Source organism: Scyliorhinus torazame, chromosome 17, assembly GCF_047496885.1.
Source record: "Scyliorhinus torazame isolate Kashiwa2021f chromosome 17, sScyTor2.1, whole genome shotgun sequence".
Lineage (NCBI taxonomy): Eukaryota > Metazoa > Chordata > Chondrichthyes > Carcharhiniformes > Scyliorhinidae > Scyliorhinus > Scyliorhinus torazame.
In genome coordinates, this window is record NC_092723.1 from 151,642,969 (window position 1) to 151,660,310 (window position 17,342).

The window sequence follows — 17,342 nt, forward strand, 5'->3', positions numbered from 1 at the left end:
CCTGTGATCATGCTGGGTTGTGTTTGGCTCTTTCCTGACACCAAATTTTAGCTGATGCAAAGCTGGATTTGTTCCAAATTTATTCCTGCTCTGAATTTCCAGTTATATGTTAGCAAAAATAGAATTTGAAACTAGTTGAACAGATTTTACAACGTTTTACATAACTTCTTAAATCAAAGGTCCCACTTTTGTGTGTGTTTATGAGCACACATTGCACTTGTATGTTCTTGTTCATGATGTTATAACACATCTATATCTGGTTTGTATGAACTTTCCTTCTCAGATGGGGGAGAGTATTTGAGGGCCTGTGGAAGGCTACTTCTGGTTGATGGCCAGCTGGGGTGTGACTAATAATAATGTTTTATTGTCACAAGTACAAAGTTACTGTGAAAAGCCCCTAGTCGTCACATTCCGGCGCCTGTTTGGGTAAGCTGGTACGGGAATTGAACCCGCACTGCTGGTCTTGTTCTGCATCACAAACCAGCTGTCTAGCCCACTGAGCTAAACCAAATATCATCAAATATAATAAAAACATTGATGAACTGTTTGGGTGCTTTTGATCAGCATGAACCTAAAATACAACTGATCAAAGAGATTTCTCAAGGATGAAGGATTTCTCTGATAGGATTTTATTTTTTTTATCCCATTTTATATAAAACTCAACAGATTTTGACTCCCTTATTAGATAAGCATCAACAAGTATATTTTGGTGCCTGTGAGAAACTATAGTTAGCACTTTTTTACTACTGTAGAAAATAGCAAGATCCCACACCACAATTGTCTTGGGTTAGTTCAGATATTGTGGATCTGAATAACAAATTCATATTGCCTGACTACGCAGTTCATAACACACTTGCACAGTTTTTTGTATTCTGTCATGTTGTCATAAACTGCAGACTTAGCCACTTATTATAGGCAAAACCCACACGGTTTAACAGTAAACCTGTTGCTTAGGGCATAAATTAATGCTGCTTAACGAGCTAAGTAACATGCATTTTGCAATCCAAAATGCTGCAGAAAATGTATTAGCTGACTCCATGCATGAAATGTTTCTTGTCCCGAATTGCTTTTCAAAGAATGGCTGTGAGCTGCCTTCTTGAACCATTGCCCTTCCATATATTGCTAACAACATTTATTTTGCTTCAAAATTCTGTTTCACTCAGATGCTTGACATTTGTCATTAGGGTGTGAGTACAATTCCCCAACACACCAATAAAACTCTTGGAAGTCCATGTAATAAAAGCAGAATTTAATTTATGACGGCCATTTTGAAAAACACATGCAATTTTGCCTTGTTGAAAGCACACAAGTGAAGAAATTGTACTATCTTCACAAATTCCACTCAAAGGTTTGATCTTTGCCGAATTGGCTGCTTGGATCATAAAATAGCACTGCTCAAAAGGGTCCTCCTGGGCTCTTTGGCAAAGCTGCTTATTTAGTACCATTTCTCTGTTCTTTCCCAATATCCCTGCATTTTTTCCCTTCCAATTATTTATGCCAGCTCTTTGGATGGCTACTACTGAATCTGTATCTACCAGTTTGTCAGGCAGTGCATTCCAAACTCTAACCATGGAGTGTAAACAGGTTTTTCCTCAGAAGGAATCTTTTTCTCTTTCCAATCACTTTAAATCTGTACCCTCTGGTTATTGACTCTTCAGCTATTGGAAAAAGTTTACTTTATTTGCCCTATTTAAACCCTTCATGAATAGAGTTCTACGCAGGCTTGACTGTATTCAATCCATCAAGCCATTTTTCCCCCCAAAATTAAGAGATTCAGTGAATTGAAAAAATTATGAACTTTTAACATTTCATTTGTTTTGAAATCCATTTTTGGCTGCTTAAAATCTTATACCAGTTTAGAGTGTATCGTAAAATTGTGACATGATTTCTGATACAGGGACATGTTGCATACATTAAGAGGATATGGTCAAAAGATACTTTAAAAGTAAATAATTTCATTTGATTTTAGTGAGGTAATGAGTTACCCAGTAACTTGCTTCAAACAGCTAGAGAAGGTTGGATGCGTAGTGGACATCCTTAGTGATACATCAACTAATCATAATGGATTTCCAGTGGTGGATGAGAATCATGAGGTATGTGGATTATGTTTTTAAATATAGATTTGTGGTTGTTAATTCCCACCAAGTAAAATTGTTGATGGTGAAGATGGTTTTGGAGTTGATCAACTAACTACTTTATTTAGCCATGCCCCATTAGCTGTGATCTGTTAAATCGAGATTTGTTTTATGAGATTGTTCAAGTCTTGCAGTAAAACAGAAAATGTGGATAAACTCGGCAGGTCTGGCAGAATCTGAGGAGAGAAAGTGAGTTAACGTTTCGGATCTAAATGAAAAAAAATGAAAATCGCTTATTGTCACAAGTAGGCTTCAAATGAAGTTACTGTGAAAAGCCCCTAGTCGCCACATTCCGGCGCCTGTTCGGGGAGGCTATTACGGAATCATCCTTCTACAGAAATCTTGCAGTCCAGCTTGCAGTTTGCACAGTTAGCAGGGTACTGATTGTGCATGCAGCTATTCCACAGTGATTCCATTTTGTCCCCAGTTTAGTAGTGGCAGTTTTGATCGTTTTTGTAGTTTATTTTGTGCAGAATTAAACGGAAAGTCACCTAACTTTGAGAGAGGTTGGAGCCCCTATTAAATTTCTATGGAAATTTTGCCTGACTCCATGAGGATTTCTTGGACAGTTTTCTCCCGTTCCCCTGCCTCCTCCCAATGGAAATTATTTTCTGCTGACGTACAATTCCTAGGCATCGGGCTGCTCTCCCTAACCCCCAGAGCCTCATCCAGAAATCATTGTAAGCACTGGCGAGTGACAAAAGTCCTGACCAAAGCTGGTAGGCTTTTTGATTTGGGGTTGTCATTGAAGGTTTTGATACATTTTAATTAAAATTAGACCTCTGCGATTGGGTATTCTTTTCTGCTGCTCTTTCTTTTGATTGTTATTATTCATTGTCATGAATTTTTTTAATGAACATGCAATGTAACCAAAATGAAGTTCCATATTGATGAAAAAGTTAATTTGAATTGGACCATTGAGCTGGATTTCTGCACTCATGGATTATACATGCACAGGGGCAAAAGCTTGTGTTTTGGATTCCTGTTTTTCCTTAACCTTTGGATGCTGAGGCAGATTGTGTACTTTCACTGCCACTTGGCTAAGATTATCTAACTCCGCAAAGGCTGGGTGCACAAGCCTAGTTCCATTCTGCAGTTTTATGCCTCTGATGCTGAACATTTGACCCATGGGAAGAGTTTTTCGTTAAACTGTTTGATTAACATGCATTGTCTCTGGTGTAACTTGCAGGTCATTGACCCATACTTACTATAGTATAACTCCTCTTAATTTATCTTAAGGCCGTAAAAAATATTTAAGACCGACTGCTGCATTTTCTCCCTCATCTGCATTGTATTCCAAACCTTTTGCATTATTCTGCTGTTAGATGTGCAGAACTCAGACTACCTAACATTTTGAGAGAAAATCTAGGACAGTGACTGGAGCAACCAGTGTATTTGTTTGACCTTTTTTTCTTTCCCCCCCCCCCCCCCCCCCCATGACAAAGGATATTTGCTTGGTTTGGTGTCTGAGCTAAAATAGGAACTCAGTTCTTGGGAAATCATTGGTGTAAAATCAGCTATTCCACACTAGTTTGTTGATATACCAAATATCATTGAATCATCTGGGGTTTTCTGTGTTCTACTAAGTTTTTTTTGCAATTCACATGACATCTGGATATTCAATCCAGAGAAGTTAAAATATTTGGATTGGAAAATCTTGTGCACCCCAGAGGCTAGTTGCTGTTTGCTATTAAAATGTTGTTTCCACTCTTCTCTTTCTCATTTTATTTCATTCTTTCTACATTCAGCCAGCATAGCACAGTTGTTTTCATCAAGTACATTATCTACTCTAAAAGACTCCAGATGCAGATCTGGCAGTATCCATGGCGGAGGGCCAGTTAATGTTTCAAGTCTAATATGACTCTCCTTTGGAACTTCTTCTGACCTGCTGAGTTTTTCCAGCACTTTCTATTTTTGTTGTTGTCTACTAATTTTACAACTATATTTTCTGAACCACCTTTCATTTTACCAAATGGGAATATGCCATACCTAATCTGGAATTGCTTTCGGTCAAGTTTATTCTTTTTGTTTCTCATTACTGTGAAGAAAGGGAGAGCGAACTAAAAAGTCTGGTCATGAGAGTTTATTATTTCTGTTTTTGGTGCAGTAATTCTAATTTCCATTCATAACTATATGGTTATATGCTTTCATTTTTTTCAGCCTGATGGTGATAATGTTGGAAGACTATGTGGGTTAATATTGCGGTCACAGTTAATTGTCCTCCTGAAACATAAGGTAATCTTACAAATAGAATCTGAATTTAATATGAAGCCAAATGTTAATTCTGCAATACTTGGATCGCTCTGATTCCAATGATAGGATAATTTATATACAGGGAGAGGGGGAATAATTTTTATACAGGGAGAGGGGGAATGGAGTTGCATTCATGTTCCGTGGGATATACATGTTCTTCTAGCCTTTAGATGGAGCAGTGTTCATATGATATAGCAGCATTGCACTGATCTTTGAAACTAAACCATAATTAATCTTTTATTTTGGAATTAATTTTAAATGTTGAGGTGGAAAAAAAGAATAGCCATATGCCACTCACTCTGAAGCCATAAAAATGCTCAACTAATTAATTTTCCAAGAGTATGGACCAGTTGGTCTATCTGAACTATGCATTCTAAGAATTAAAATGGAATATCTTAAAACTTCACTCAAATGTTTCAAATAGTTTTATTTTCAAATGTTGTGCATTTAACTGAGAGAGTTTTATATTTATGTAATATCATCACACGTCAGAATGCTCAAACGTACTCTATATAATAAAGGATTGAACAAATTTGTAAATAATGGTGCTTTGGCATAAAACCAGCTTAAAATATCTGCGCAACATTTCCTCAATAAAAGTTAAACAAATCCACTCTTAAGTCATAGTTACATAGATTCTCTGAGAAATTCAGGGCCTCTGTTAACCAGATTAAAATTATTTTCTGTTAAAAGCTTTCTTAATTCTGAAAATGACAATTGAGTGACACAAATGTATTAGCTCGTGTTTCTTTGTCTTTTCTCTTGGTTCTAATTATGTTTTAATGATTTTAGGTGTTTATGGAAAGGGCAAGCTCAAACCTCACACAGAGGAAACTTCAACTGAAGGACTTCAGAGATGCTTATCCACGATTCCCTCCAATCCAGTCTATTCATGTTTCACAAGATGAGCGAAACTGTACAATGGACTTGACAGAATTCATGAACCCAACTCCATATAGTGTCCCTGGGGTAATGAAATTTAACTGCTGTCTTAGATAGCGTTGTCTGACTGATGGTTCAAAACATTCCATTCAAATAATGTTTTTATATTTTAATTTTCTTGAGTGAAGTTATTTTTGAATTGGAATGCTCACAATTCTGTCGACATTATTTGGCAAATGAAATAAATTGATTTGAGCTATTTCACCACAGCAAATAAATGTCTGATCTGAAGTGTTGCTCACTTGAGAAGAGCATAAGCAAAGATTATGGGCGGGATTCTCTGGTCTCCGATGCCGAAATTCGGCAGTTGGCCGGAGAATCCCCGTTTGCGACAAGATTGGGGGTGGCGCCTCTTTCGCGATGTTCCACCCCTCCAAAGCGGCGTACTCTAGGATTACGCCGCACGCCATATCGACGGCCTCAGGACATTACCTGAGGCCGACCCCCCCCCGATGCTCCGCCCCCGACAGGCCATGTTCCCGACGGCATGCGTCTCTCATGCTATTTTTTGTTGGGCACTCGGCATGGCAGCTGCGGACTCAGCCCAGCGCCGCCACAGTCGGGGAGAGCCAATCCGCGACAAGGGGGGACTTTGGCAGGGGCTGGGGGCACTGGTGGGGGGTAGTCCAGGGGTGCAGAGCCTGGCCAAAGGAGGGGGGCACTATTTGGCAGGCTGGGTCCACGCACGGCCGGCGCCATGTTGCACGGCACGGCCGCTGCAGACCACTGCCGTGCGCATGCGCAGCCATGAACCCGGCAATTCTCCGGACGTATAGGCAGCTGCAGCCGGGTGCTCTATGCTGCCTGCCTGCTCGCCGCCTGCCAGATAAAGGATCAGTGGCCGTTTTGCGCCAATTTTGCGGTCATAAAACCCCACCGTTTCCACACCGGTGTCTGGACATAGTCTGAAAATCGGAGAATCCAGCCCCAGAAGTCTCATTCATGCTCATCCTTCTAGTACTCTAATTTTTGCAACTTGGTGTTTTAAACATCTCTAATAATTTCATTCTACACTTCTGCTTTTCTATTCATTCCAAAACAAGTTTGAATTCTTAATATATGAGCTAGAAGTTTTTTACTCTTTGTTTACCATTCATTTACCAATTTAGCATGACCAATCCACTCGGACTAAATCCTGTTGGTCTCTGCACATCTCAATGTCACTCTATCTCACATTTCTTTTTAAATTTCAATTACGGGACAATTTTGTGTGGCTAATCCAGCTACTCTGCACATCTTTGGGTTGTGGGGGTGAGAGTCACACAGACACTGGGAGAATGTGCAAACTCCACACATACAGTGACCCGGGATCGAACTCGAGTCCTCGGCAACGTGAGGCAGCAGTGCTAACCACTGCACCACTCTGCCGCTACTAGTGGCATGAGCTTTAAACAATGTGCTGCATGATCTGATGAGTGTAAGCATAATATTGTCCAGTCTTGTACATTATTGTTGTGGCTATATGTTGTTTTACATTGCTTGTGACATCTAGACAGTGGAGGACCTATTTTATGAAGGTTCTGTTCTGACTCTCTCTATGCAGCTCAATTGCAGTCATTGTATATTTTACTTTTTTTACCAATATCCACTACATTGAGTGTTAAATTCAAATTGGCTGCCTGATTCCAGTCCTACCAATCTTTACCAATACCTTTTTCGCTACATCTCTCGCACTAAACTTTTTAGATATGGATTGATTCCTGTGCCCAGATTAATTTTCTATGCACATTAAAATAATTGTTCCAAATGCCAGACTCTATTCAATACACTGTTCCCTCCTTGGGTCTAACTTTGTGTTTGTCATATCTGTTAACCAACTATTCCCCTAGTCCCTTTATTCGTGAGAATTTTAGTTTAATTGGATATTTTTTCATATTTAATGCGTTCTGAAAACTCTTTAAGCTACATCAAAGGAGTTTAGCGCTTTTCTTAAAACAACACTGGAAGGAAGACATTTGTATTTATTTCTAAAAATCAAAACAATGGGATAAACATTTTTATTTAAAAATGTGTAGGAATCCTGGGAGTGGAACAAAAATAAAGAAACCAATAGTTAAGTAAACTCTGCTGATTAGGTCATACCCATTGACTAAATCAAAAACCGGTTTCAGACAGATGGGAAAGCTTCTAGTCAGCAACAGACAAACAGCACCCAACTAAATTACAATTTTGTTTAAACCTGGCATCTATCAGAAATGAACCAAATAACTTAAATGTCTCCACGTTTTTCTCAGCCAACATTTTCCTTCACTCAGATGAAATTATTATCTACCAAAAGTCTGAAAACAAAATACCCTATTTTCCATGAAATTGGTCTTTAATGGATGAAGCACCGGCAAGATCTTTCCCTGCACTAGTCTGTTTATGTCTGGAGGTGGGGCTTGAATTGGATGTTTCATGTGACTCTTGGTTCCTGGAGATCTCTAACTGCAGTGAACCAAGTGTGTTTGTTGACAGGGTCAGATGAGTAAGGAGGATTGTGCAATAAATAGATACCGGCATAAATGTATTGGGCCAAATCAACTTCTGTTTATCTAAAATATCCAGATGCAGCACAGCACGCAAATTATCAAATGATAACTGCATAGAAAATATCCAGGGTGTTATAGCTGTTATTGGCAAATTAGATACGAGATGCATCATGGAAGTTGTAAAACTCAAAATATTAACATACAAGAATATTTCGGATTTAATTGTATGACTACCAAATAATTGAGGCATGAGCAGTGGTTTTTAAAAAATATTTATTTTTACGCAATTTCCCTAGAGTAGTTAATGTGTTTATTTGGTCATTTGTTCATTTCAAGGACAGAGAGGAGAATGGTGCAGTCTAATTCTGTCTACGTTTCTGAAAAGTACATGTGGCTAATTGGGTAGAACCAGAATGGAGGTGTATGTCAATCACCTTGACTTGTTTACCATTTCAATGTGATATTGTTTGAACTGGGCTAGGCAAGCTCAAATTCATGTTTGTACAAATTTTCAAATGTACCAATTGTTTTTTTACAGGAGGCATCTCTTTCTAGAGTCTTTAGGTTGTTCCGTGCTCTTGGATTGAGACATTTGGTGATATGTGATGGATCTAATGGGGTGAGTAGTCAGGTTGTAGTAGAAAATATGTTATGAAAGTGTCTATTTTGAGTGTCTTGTTCCGAACATTTTTTTGCAGAAAATGTGAAAAATATGAACATACGAAATAGGAGCAGATATAGGCCATTTGGCCCCTTCAGCCAGCTCTGCCATTCATTAAGATCATACATGATCTGTTTGTTTTGAGTTCCATATTCATATCTACTCCAATAGTGTTTGATTCCCTTGCCTAACAAGAATCCTTCCCTCTCTGTCTTAAATATATTCAGTGACCCCGCTTCCTCCAGCTTCTGAGGCAGAGAGTTCCAATGTCACACAATCCTCTTGAAGAGAAAAAAATCCTCCTCATCTCCCTTTAAGAGCATCCCATAATTTTAAAACAGTGCCTCTAGTGCTGGATTTACCCATAAGAGGAAACACCCTTTCAAGTTCCACCTTGTCGATACCATTCAGGATCTTGTATACTTCAATCAAGTCACTCCTCGCTCTTCTAAATGTTAGTAGAAACGAGCCCAGCCTTTCCATGCTATGTTCATAGGATAACCCACTCGTTCCATGTATCAATCTAATAAACCTCCCTCTGTACTGCCTCCAATGCATTGACATCCTTTCTTAAATAAGGAGACCAATACTGCACATAGTATTTCAGATGTGGGGTACGAATTAAGTGAAATGAAACAGAGTCCCATTTTGGGCGGGTCTAGCGGGGTGTTTCCCGGCACTTGCAGCGCCGTGAACGACCTCGCTATTTATCGGGACTCTGCCTTATTTCTGGGCCTCGGCAAGGAAGGTCCTGTCAAGGCCACACTTAGGCTCATTTCCTGCACTAATGAATTCAGCTTGCCAGTGCAGGAAGAGATCGAGGCACCATTTATAAATGCCGCCCTGATCTCTGGACCCCCCCACCACGGCCTGCGGATCATCCCAATGCCCCAACTTGCCCATTAGGGGATTCTCGAGCCCCCCCCGCACCCCACCTCATAAGGATAGGGCCCTCGGGGCCCGATCCCTGGCAAATGCAAGCTGCCACTTTGGCACTGCCAGCGTGGCCTCTGCCAGGGTGCCCAGGTGGCACTGCTGTGGTGCCTGGGTGGCATCCGGGATACCAGGGTACCACCCTGTCCAGAGCCTGACCTCCCAGGGGCCCCAAATTGCCTGTGGGATCTTTGCAAGTGCCAGTACGCTTGGTCCACGTTTGTGGAAACCAATGCTAAATGGCACCCACTCGAAGTCTCCATTACATCATACGCCATGGATAACTCTGACGCAGATATATTCAAGTGAGACCAACTACTTGCTTGAATATGCAAATCTGGATCCTACCCTCAATGGGAGGAAACCGGAGCACCTGGAGGAAACCTACGCAGACACGGGGAAAACCTGCAGACTCCGCACAGACAGTGACCCAAGCCGGGAATCGAACCTGGAACCATGGAGCTGTGAAGCTACTGTGCTACCGTGCTGCCCTAATTTTCATGTGCTAAATGATCTGTTTGAGCTGCACACACAAAAATACCTCGGTACTCGTGACAATAAACAAATCCGATCCAATCCCTACTATTCCTTATCTCAACCCAAACTGATTCCACATTCTGATCTCCTGAACCAAGGTCTGATCTCCTGGTGGTACAGTCCCAACTTTCCCTATTATGATGTCAGTGCCCCAAAAACCGGATCCCACTTCTGCCACACCAGTCTTTGAGCGACATATCCGCCCCTCTAATTTTATGTACCCCATGCCAATTTCTATGAGTCTCAGGTAATAATCCAGTGATTATAGCCTTTTGAGGTTCTGCTTTTCAATTTAGTGCCTAGCTCTTCATATTCTCTACGCAGAATCTCTTTCCCAGTTCTGCCTATGTCGTTAGTACCTGCATGGACCATGACGACTGGATCCTTCCCCTCACCCTGCAAGTTCTCTCCAGCCCTGAGCGGATGTTCTGAACCCTGGCACTGGGCAGGCAGCACAAGACTCTGGCTCTTTGCTGCAGAGAACAGTGCAAATCCCCCTCACTATACTGTTCCCGACTACCTCAAGTTACTTTTTGCTCCCACGACTTGAATATATTAAATGTGTGATTTTTAGATAAAGATATTAATACAGGTTAACTGAAGAATAAAGTACCTTGCTTAAAGATGATCGTTCCATTGTGTGCTTGTTTTCCCAAAGATTGACCAATAATTAGTTAGCTTGTCTCACATCTATTGTATTGGAAATTCTCTGGTCCTATGCACACAGCAGCCAGATTTTGCCAAGACTTCCTTTTATGGCTGTGAACAGGAGGAGATATACAAAGAACACAAAGAGTCGGGTGCAGAAAAAGCTGTGAAAGCAATAATATATTCTTAAATGGAAAGCTGAGTGCAAGCATTCCCAAACTGAAGAGATATTGTTGAATTATTGTATTTGCATTTCGTATCATTATTTGAATACAAGTACCAATTGAGTGAAATGAATTTGATCTAAATGCAAATTTCCATAGGTCCTTAAAGCACAGAAGGAGGCCATTCAATCCTTCGAGTTCATGCCGGCTCTCTGTAAAGCAATCCAATCAATCCCAATCCCCATGCTTTATCCTAATAGCTAAGCAAGCCTATTTCTCTCAAGTGGCAACCCATTATCTCAGCTTCATTGTAGACAGCAAATTCCAGGTCATTACCGCTCGCTGCATCAAAAAGTTCTTCCTCAGATTCCCCAGCCCCCTCCCCCACACTCCCCAGAATCTGTTGCCCCCAAATGCCAAGAATTAAAGCAGCTTATCAATGAGCTTCGCCTCACCATATGTTTTCTGAGGCTGCCTTCAAAAAATGAAGAAGCACATGGGTGCAAGACACCAGTATGGCTCACAAGCCAATACTGTTGTTATATCTTGCATTATATATAATTGTTCAGTTAGATATTGGGAACTAGTGGAATTCCCCAGAACACAAGATGCTCAGAAAGCAAATGAGGGAGACGAGGATATATCTAAAGCAAGACCTGAAATTTTAGGGAAAATAAGCAATGTTTGGCTTCGGAGATGGAAGTTGTAAACACAATTTTCCAAAATATCTTCAAAAATGTAAAAATCTGGGATTATATCTAATTAAATGTAGTTGAAGGGCTTGGGTTAAGTTTTATGATGTAAATCCAGCCAGATCACTTCAGTTAATGGAAGCTCAGTATAAAGTAATTGTGATTTAATGCTAACATTGTGTTTATTTTGCACATAGGTAATTGGAATTGTTACCAGAAAAGACCTTGCCAGATATCGTTTGCATAAAGGTCAGCTGGAAGAACTTGAAATGGCACATACATGATTGCATCTTGTACCTTTGTTCAGAAATGGCAATGCACTGGTGTTTTAACTGTTTTCTAATGCTAGTTAAAACATTTTATTCACTCAGTATTTTCTTGCACTTCACATGAATGGAGCCTTGTGCACCAGGATATTTTCTGGAAGGGTGACCATATTGTGCCAGAATTGACTTGTTTGCACTGTAATTTGTTAAAACTTAAAATTGTACAGTCTTATATTAATATATTTTTTAAGTTCAATGGACATATGCCTTGCACATTTTTCTGCTGTTCCTTCTGGGTCATGGTGAACTTTGGCACTTGGGAATCATGAATGCAGATGCATTTATAAAGTTGCTCCTGTTTGATTAGTTGGACTACTCGAAACTTGTGGAGATTCTACTATGTTTTGAGAAATTCTGCTATTCTCATTGTAATGTTTGGGGTATGGGGGGCTTGTGGAGGAATACAGGCTGATTTTTAAAAATTAAAGAACAAGTTGATCTGTTCAACAACAATTGACTATGCCTGTGAGAAGTTGTAAAAAATGGCTGTACTTGTACTGTGGCTGCCAGCCTTCGTATAGTATCTGAGAGGCCAACAGGTGTTGGCTCCACCTTGCTAGCCATCAGCTGCAGGGGAGCTCTAGACATGCAGATTGCATTCTTCTGCAGACCTCTGCTGATTTCTAAGGTTCAAGCGCAGGCAAGCAACCTGCTTTTCCTATACATGAAGATATAAAATTGGTATTTTCTCAACACAGTTCAACAGTTTGATATGGATCCTTAAACTGTGCCTTTGCACTACAGTGGGGTTTTACTGCAATAAGTGTAAAACTACCCTTTGACAGAGGTCTTGTGGTGCTTACCTATAGATGGGAGCAGATCTTGACCTTATTCCTGAGGAATGCTGCCCTCTTTGATGTTGATACGCGCCTGAAATTGCTTTGCATTCACACAGGTGATTGATTGTATAACCCTACTCTTGAAATTGAACACAATGCGATTTCTGCAGATTTTTTATTCGTTAGGTAGTATTAGCATTTGAATCATTACAGCATACATTCTATAATCTAATTTATACTTTTTGAATCGATTAAATCAGGAGATTTTTAAAATGCCGGAAGTGATAGGTGTGCTTTCCAGGGAACACAATTTTTAAAAATAGAATTTTGACTTCTGTAGCAGAAGGTAAAATTGTAAAATAATAAATGGCGAGATTTGATTGTGGAGGGTTTTAGTACATCAGTATTGTATTATTCTTCCATAAATTCTGATGTAAAATGCTGATATATGCACACCTTGCATTTAATTTTAGATTATGTTTATCCTAATACCTTACACGAAAATAATGTGAATAAATGTTGACCTGATTTCAAACAAAACATGACAACAACACCTTGGGAGCAACTAAAATTCCACACTTTACAAGGTTTAACAAAAATGGCATTCGGATAGCTAATCAGTGTTCTTATTGCTTCAACTGTGACTTGCATTTCAGTATAAATTTAAGTCTCATTCTGCTTTATTGATGTCTGAACCGTTAATATAATGGTAACTATATGAATGGATATAAAGATCAAACTGTAAAATAGATAAACGTTTTAGACTAAGTATGATTCAAGTCAAGTTTCTTTGACTAAAGTTTTACAGTATCTTTGTGCTCAGTCATTTTATTAAATGTCGTGACTTTTATTTCCTGTAGAAAGAAATGTGTTTGCTTAGGTAGCTTGAATGTTTTCCTCTTAGAAATTTCATGTTCATGAAGGTGAATGATTTTAATGTTAGAAAATATTCCTTTTGGTTTCCAAGTCAGAGATGGTGCAGTCAGCTGTCATGCTATTATGTCTTCATCCCAACCCCAGAAGAGCATTTCTTTCCCCCACCCCATCTTAATAATGTGACATCCTATCTTCCAAACCAGCCAACCTTATGACCTCTGAGTGAAATTGCCAAACCTGTCCAGGTTGCAGCTTCTGAATTTGGACTGCCCAGAATCCATTTATAGCCGTAACACCACTTGAGATCAGAGGCATTGATCATACAGGATGGTTTCAAACTCGGATCCTAAAAGAGAAAGGTCATGATCAAATTCCTCTTTGATTCACAAGGAAGTCTTTCATGCCCTCAAATTTGTCAGGTGGTTCATCATTACTTAACTAAGAAAGTTATTTCAAAATTATTATGTCAATGTTTTTTGATAAAATGTACAATTGTGACTGTTACATCTGAAAATGCATGGTAATGTAATGCAAATTTTAGCTGCATCTTATTAAATCATATTGAACTTTTTACATAAGGATAGAACAGAGGTTGGAACACTTGCTTTTTATGTGTGGTAAAACAGGTAACACATCTTTATTGCCAGTCAATACTGGAGATTATGAATCTGTCCATGAATGTTCTATAGTTTGTTGAAGTGAAGTACTTGTATGAACAAATACATTTAAGATAAAAATGTTGATTCCTAAGATTCAAACCATTTGTTCAACTGTCTCTGCTGTAGCTTACTCCACCTCCTCCATGAAGCTTAACATCCACCTGTGTTCAATTTCGCATTCATATCTCCCCACGCTAAGCTCATCTCATCCATGGATCTACCACATGTTCCCTTGATCCCATTCACACGCAAACACTGGAGTACAGTTTCTGCTTTGGGTGAAAAACTAACCCAAGTTTTGTCGAGAAATATTTTTATCCTGCAGGTTTCTGCTTAAATTAATTTTCATATTGTCAAATGCAAACTACCGAAAGCCAGTGCCACATTTTAGAACGTAATCTTGCAAAATGTTTAGCTTAAAAAGAATTGCAATATATTTAAAAGTGGTAACTTGATGCAGTGTGTCTAAGGCAGCTAAGTCAAAAATATACATTTCTATCATTGTCTAGTCACTCCATGTGAGCAACCCAATTTTATACAGCAGCAAATGACTTTCAACAAAACTTTCAGAACCATTTGCTAGTTACACTGGTCAAGTGACTTTCTTTTCTAAATAAATTTAAAACAATTAATATTAAACTTTAAAACATACTTATTATTGTACTTGTACCGAAAAGAACTATTTTAATTTTCCAAGAGCTGCCCCAAATGCCCACAAGTGAAACATTTACTGTAAATTTGCAACGCTGATTAATTCAATCTGGGGTGTGACCATTTGTGTGTGTGGGGCCAACATCGGGAGTGATTGTCTTTGAACTAGTGCAAAAGAGCCCTTTTTTTGTTATGTTTTGCACTGTTTTGGTCAATGTTGGGCACTTTACTGATAACGTCAAAAAACCGAGCGGAAATGCCGTTCACTTTTCCTTTCTATGACCTTTCTCCTCCATCTTTAAGCCATTTAAAAAATATTCCATACATTTATTGCCTCAATGCAGAAACCCTCCCTCTCGCCTGGCACACACCAGTCCATCTATCTCTTGTTATTAAAGTTGCTATATCTTGTTGCAATTTCTCACAGCTACTGTTTAATTTTCAACACATTCTCCTCCTCATTAGTTCTGATGAAGAGTCAAATTGTCTCGAAACTCTGTTTTCTCTCCCTACAGATGCTGCCAGACCGGCTGGGTTTTTCCAGCATTCTCTGTTTTTGTTTCAGATTCCAACATCCACAGTATCTTGCTGACTCTTATCTGAAGCCCAGCCAGTGATTTTATAAAGGTTTAGCGTAACTTGTTTGCATTATGTTCTATGCTTCTATTCATAAAAGGTAAGATTCACATAAGACTTTCCACAACCTTAAGGCAGCTCAAAGAACTTACAGCCAATTCAGCATTTCTCATGTATCGTCACTGGTGTCATTCAGGATATGAGGCAGGCAATTTGTTCGTGGTAAGATCCCACAAACAGCAAGGTGATACTTGCCAATCTTGTTTATTATGATTATACATAATGCTCATCATTGGCCGAGACAATGGGAAGAACTTGTCTGCTGCCCTTCGAAATATTGTGAACAAGGGCCTCCATTTTAACAGAAGTCTATTGAATGCATTCAGACTGAACCAGACTGTTCATAACCCCAGTGTTCCTGTTTGACCATAAACTTGAACTTCTGATCCCTTATTCCTTAGATCACAAAGACAGCATCCTTCCAGTTCCATGACATCACTGCTTTCGATACCAACCTGTTGATTCCCAAATTTCTTTATCCGTCAGTCTGGCCTCAATAAAAGTCGAGATGGATTTGCAAGTAAAAAGAAGTTATTTTATTCAGCTTGCAAGCTACCTAATCCACAGTGATACAGATAACATGTTGCTTTCTGCAGCCCCGGGAACTAAGTGAAGGTCCCAGACAAAGAGATCAGTACTTATACATTCAAATGGCATCAAGTTTCACATATTCGACACCCATAGGTCATCCTATGTCCCTCCTGACTTGTTTGATCTATTCTGATTGGCTCACTTCCAATCCCTTTCTCCGGCCCCTATCAATGCAGCATCACTCTCATAGACACACCTCTTCCTGCTTTTTCCATGCGGTCTAAAATCCTTTGTCTCTACTTGCCAGAATCAAAGTGGCTTATTTCTACATTATATTAACTAATATCTCTAAAGTAACTATTTTATATCACATTCGTCATTCCCTCCTTTTATCATTCCATGATAACCAAACTATCCAATCCATAGCTACGGTTCCTCATCTAAAAAGATCCGTCGCTGCATTTCCAATTCCTGTCTTAGCCCCCCTTCATCTGCTTCACCCTCATGGATTTTAACAGTTAAATTTTTTTTTTTGGTTAAATTTTACCCATCACACATTTAAGGATGGCCAGGCCCACAAAGATGCAGCCGATAGCTACCACTAGATACATGGCCATATTTATCAACCAGTCCTTCCAACCTCCAAATCCCCAGTTACCCCAAGAGCCAGGATCCTGCATTCTGTCCAGGTGATCCCGTATGTGATCCATAAATTTAGTGATGTTAGCGGTCAAGTCCTGAACTCCCATGATACACTTGCCCTGCACTAGGGTGCATACCCCACCCTCATGGGCCAGAAGATAGTCAAGAGCATACCGGTTCTGCATTGCAAACAACCGTAGCTGAGACAATTCCTTGGTTATTGCCCCGAGGGCTCCCAAGGTTTACTACCCGGGTTTTCCTCAGTTTGGCCTTTAACTAACTTAAGTGTATCTCCCGGTAACCTACGTTCTAGCTGTACTTCCCTTCTCATACGCCCCGTCCTCTCTCTAGTCCCTTTCACTTTCTCATAGCCTCTTCCTACGCTCTTCTGACAGCCTGATATTACCTTTATTGCACCACTCTTAACACATCCAAAATCGAATTTACATGTATTCCAAAAACAAGGCAATGTCCATATAATATTCCCTTCCCATCGCCGGGACCGGTGCAACTGCTTCCTGACTCCTGCATTCTCCTTAACTTTGATGACCTTCCATGAGTCGATACCATGTCCTCGTATATGGGGGCAGCGAAGAACATCACCTTTGCAGAGGTGATGTAACCTTGTAGATTGGTTGGGGCTACACAGATACATAATATTTCCCTTTTCCATGTCCATCGCCAATAACACGCCAAGCGAAGTGAGGCCAAATATTAGACAGACGATGCGTAGCCACTCCATCATGCTCCACATCTGTAAAATAGCACTGGAGAAGGGAGGCAGGTTAGTATCCGACCTTTTACAG

At 39.8% G+C, this 17,342-nt stretch overlaps 1 protein-coding gene across 1 annotated transcript in view; it reads left to right on the forward strand.

The window, feature by feature from the left end:
• Positions 1-14,175, forward strand: part of clcn7 (chloride channel 7) — a 92,123-nt gene extending 77,948 nt beyond the window's left edge. Inside the window, exons 21-25 of the mRNA XM_072481293.1 lie at positions 1,970-2,093; positions 4,296-4,370; positions 5,181-5,357; positions 8,340-8,420; positions 11,634-14,175. Of these exons, the coding sequence (XP_072337394.1) occupies positions 1,970-2,093; positions 4,296-4,370; positions 5,181-5,357; positions 8,340-8,420; positions 11,634-11,720 (544 nt within the window). The 3' untranslated portion in view covers positions 11,721-14,175. The remainder of the gene's footprint in view (positions 1-1,969; positions 2,094-4,295; positions 4,371-5,180; positions 5,358-8,339; positions 8,421-11,633) is intronic.
• Positions 14,176-17,342: the final 3,167 nt, after the last annotated feature.